Source organism: Zeus faber (genome assembly GCF_960531495.2).
Source record: "Zeus faber genome assembly, chromosome: 16".
In the NCBI taxonomy this organism is placed as follows: domain Eukaryota; kingdom Metazoa; phylum Chordata; class Actinopteri; order Zeiformes; family Zeidae; genus Zeus; species Zeus faber.
The window spans coordinates 20,076,118-20,079,880 of NC_137202.1; the positions used below are offsets into that span (position 1 = coordinate 20,076,118).

At 43.4% G+C, this 3,763-nt stretch overlaps 1 protein-coding gene across 1 annotated transcript in view; it reads left to right on the top strand.

Moving 5' to 3' along the window:
- LOC307242082 (S1 RNA-binding domain-containing protein 1-like) overlaps positions 1-2,034 on the top strand; it is a gene marked incomplete at its 3' end in the record, with an annotated part of 19,785 nt that extends 17,751 nt beyond the window's left edge. The window contains exons 11-14 of the mRNA XM_080016417.1: positions 183-290; positions 1,017-1,174; positions 1,673-1,763; positions 1,923-2,034. Of these exons, the coding sequence (XP_079872543.1) occupies positions 183-290; positions 1,017-1,174; positions 1,673-1,763; positions 1,923-2,034 (469 nt within the window). The remainder of the gene's footprint in view (positions 1-182; positions 291-1,016; positions 1,175-1,672; positions 1,764-1,922) is intronic.
- Between the last annotated feature and the right edge of the window lie 1,729 nt (positions 2,035-3,763).

The following is a 3,763-nucleotide window of genomic DNA, read 5'->3' on the forward strand; positions in this document are numbered from 1 at the left end:
AGGAAGGATCTGATCACTGTCGTGATGAGGAGGATTGTCAAATGTTACGTTCATATCAAGACGAGTTCACGTCATGTCACCGTGTTATATATATATATATATATATGTATATATATATATTTTTTTTCTTTTAAATTTTCTAATCAATTCCTTCTCTGCCGCCGTCCTGACGTGCGCTGCAGGTGGAGGCCAAAGTCATTTGGGAGACCAGCGCTCACGAAAATCATCTCGGATGCTGTGGAGGACTCTTATAAAAGACTCATTGCACCTCTCCTCATTAGAGGCTACAGGTGTGTGTGTGTGTGTGTGTGCGTGCGTGCGTGCGTGTGTGAGCTTCGTGAGCTTGAGAAAACCTGTGTCTATATTCAACCAGATACAAGTGCAGGGTAGCTGTAAGGAATCAGAATAAAAGCTGTGTTATTGGAATTATTTTTCGGTATGTCCACGGTAAGTACTCATACGTTGTTCGCACATTGTGTCAATATCACAACTTAAAATGAGCCCCGTCGACAACAAAACAAGAAGAGTCACAGCTGAGAGAGGGTGAGGTCTTCAGGTGTTCCCCGATGAGCAGGGTCTTCGGGTGTTTTCTGGAAGGGATCTACTGTCTTATTATAACAGTAAATAATGTTGTTATGTTACCGTCGGTGTCAGGTGAGCCCCACTGTAAAGCAGATGAAGCTTAAAATGAAGGCACTTGGATATTATCGTATGGAAGGGTGAAAAATGGGCAACTTGGAGAATTGACGTAACAGTTGCTGTGGATTCTTCCAACTGGACTCGTCTGGCGGGATTTTGCTTTTCAGCTTGGTCGGGTTCAGTCTTTTATTACTTTTTTGGTCAAATCGGAGTCATTCTTAATCCTCAGATAGATGCTGTGACCGCCGGCTCTAGCTCCAGTTCTCGCTGAAGTTCATTTGCCGCTGTTTTTTTATTGAATTATGACTCAAGTGTGCGGCCGCACTTTGATCCTGCCGCTTCGTTCGGTGGTTTCCCTCCTCCCTCTCCTTCCCCAGAGGGAAGCTCACGGCGGCGGCGGAGAAGGAGTCCATCGCCATGTTTGTGCGCAACCTGCGGCAGCGCCTGCTGGTCTGCCCCATCAGGGGCTGCGTCATCATGGCCGTGGATCCCGGCTTCAGACACGGCTGCAAGCTGGCCGTTCTGTCCCCCACCAGTACGTACGTCCTTCTGCCGCCTTCAACGCAGGTTTTCAGTGCCTTCGGGAACTAAGGAGGAGATGTCCGGTGCGTCCCAAGATGGAGAAAGAGAACGCCGCCGTGAACTTACACTTCCTGAGCGCGTGTCTGTGTGTGTTTGCTGGCCGTGCTGGCTGTGGATGGAGCGCTGTTGGTTGGTTGTGTGTGTGTGTGTGTGTGTGTGTGTGTGTGTGTGTGTGTGTGTGTGTGTGTGTGTGTGTGTGTGTGTGTGTGTGTGTGTGTGTGTGTGTGTGTGTGTGTGTGTGTGTTCTCTGTTTGCTGTGGTCTCACACAGAGCGCGGCTCGGCCCCTCCTTCGGAGTGACTGATTATCCGGCCACAGCTCACGCTGGCACACATTCATGCACACACACACCTTCGGTGCTTGGCGTCATAGCCGTTGTCCTTCCTTTTCCATTAAAAAGCATTTATCTGTCTCTCTGATGTCCGTCTGTCTGATGTCCGACCCGGTCTCAGGCCAGATCCTCCACACCGACGTGGTCTACCTGCACAGGGCAGGCCAGCAACCGGAGGCAGACAAACTGCGCCACCTCATGATCAAGTACAGGTACTGCACTCCAGCACCAACCTCCTAACTACAGCGTTGCACTGTACGTGTGCGACCGGACGCCTGCTCGGTGATTTCACCGCCTCTGCCCAACTACATCCAACACGCACGCCAAAGCTGTTCATACGCTTTTCTTCCTGTGGTTTATTTTTGTCCCAGCTGTAACAAGGTCGTCATCGGCAACGGGACGGCGTGCCGCGAGACGGAGTCCTTCTTCGCTGACCTCATCAGCCGGGGTCAGTTCCAGCCCCTGGACGTGTCCTACTGGTAAGACTCGTTCTCTGTTGCCAAGAGGACGTTTCTAAGCAACTTCCTGGGCTCGGGTTTTGGTGTTTCTCTTGAATGCCCGGGGCTCTGCAGTTATACGCCGATGTTAAATTTACCATATTCATTTGGAGTAAATATGAAAAGTTGTCCGGCGTTTTTTTCTGGAAAAAACGTTGACTTCCTTTAAATTAACATATAAAATACTAACAACATAAAAATACATAGTTGTAGTAAATCAAAATTAATAAACAAGTAAATAGTAAAACACTTATTATGTACAAAAACAAAACATTGTTTTTACCTTGTGTAAACTAAGGTAATGACAGTAGTAGAAGCCACTTAATTACGAAAATAAACATCTCTGAGCGTCTATAGCACTAAAGCTTTGGTTTGGCTCCATCCAGAGCCGTCTGCTACGTCCTTTGTTCTTTGTTCTGAATGTTTAAAATGTACCAACGACACATGTCATCTCCTGGTGTGTCAGAGAGAGAGAGAGAGCCAGAGGAAATTTCTGTCAAAGAATACATAACACACATAACATACATACATAAATACATACATACATGCATACATAACATCAATACATACATACATGACATACATACATATATACATAACATAACATACATACATTACATACATACATAACATCAATACATACATACATGACATACAATTGCATACATACATAACATAACATACATACATACATACATACATACGTTCATACATACATACATAAGATACATACATACATACATACATACATATATACATGAGATACATACTAAGATAACATACATACATTACATACATACATAATACATATATAACATACATACATACATACATACTAAGATAACATACATACATTACATACATACATTACATACATATATACATATATATCATACATACATACATACATAACAAACACATACATACATACATACAAACATACATACATACTGTACGTACATACATACATACACACATGCATACATACATACTTTATGTACATACATACATACATACATACAGTACATACATACATACATACATACATACATACATCCATACATACATACATACATACATACATACATACATACATACATACTGTATGTACATACATACTGTACGTACATACATACATACATACAAACATACATACATCCATACATACATACATACATACATACATAGAGTGTAGCTTCATTACTTTGCTCTCTGCCTAAGAGAACAGACTTGTTGTTCCTTGGTGCATGAAGCAGCGTCTTGGAGCCATTGCTGAATCGTTCCCACAGAGGGAAGCGTGTTGATTGGTGCTATTTACCTGTCGTTATCATTCGGTCCAATTATGTTGTTTTCCGGACATGGAGACAGACTAAAAATGACCTTTCAGAAAGTATATTTCAAAGCGCATGCATTAGAATAGAAAGAAAATTTATTTTAATAGCAAGCTTTATATCAAAATGACCCTCTTGATATTAGGAAAAAATCTGATTTTGAATCTGAATCTGATCTGAATCTGATCATCGGTCAGATTGATGCCCCATCGCCCCCCAAAGTTTACGTCCTCCGTCTGTGCCACAAGAAAACAAGGAGGCCCACAAACCAAAAAACCTGCGTTGACACGCGGCCAAACCGAGCTCCGCAACTTGATCCGTCCTGCTTTGGGAGCGCCAGCAGAAGGGTGTCTGAGGTGAACGAGTGCGTTCAAACTCTGCGAA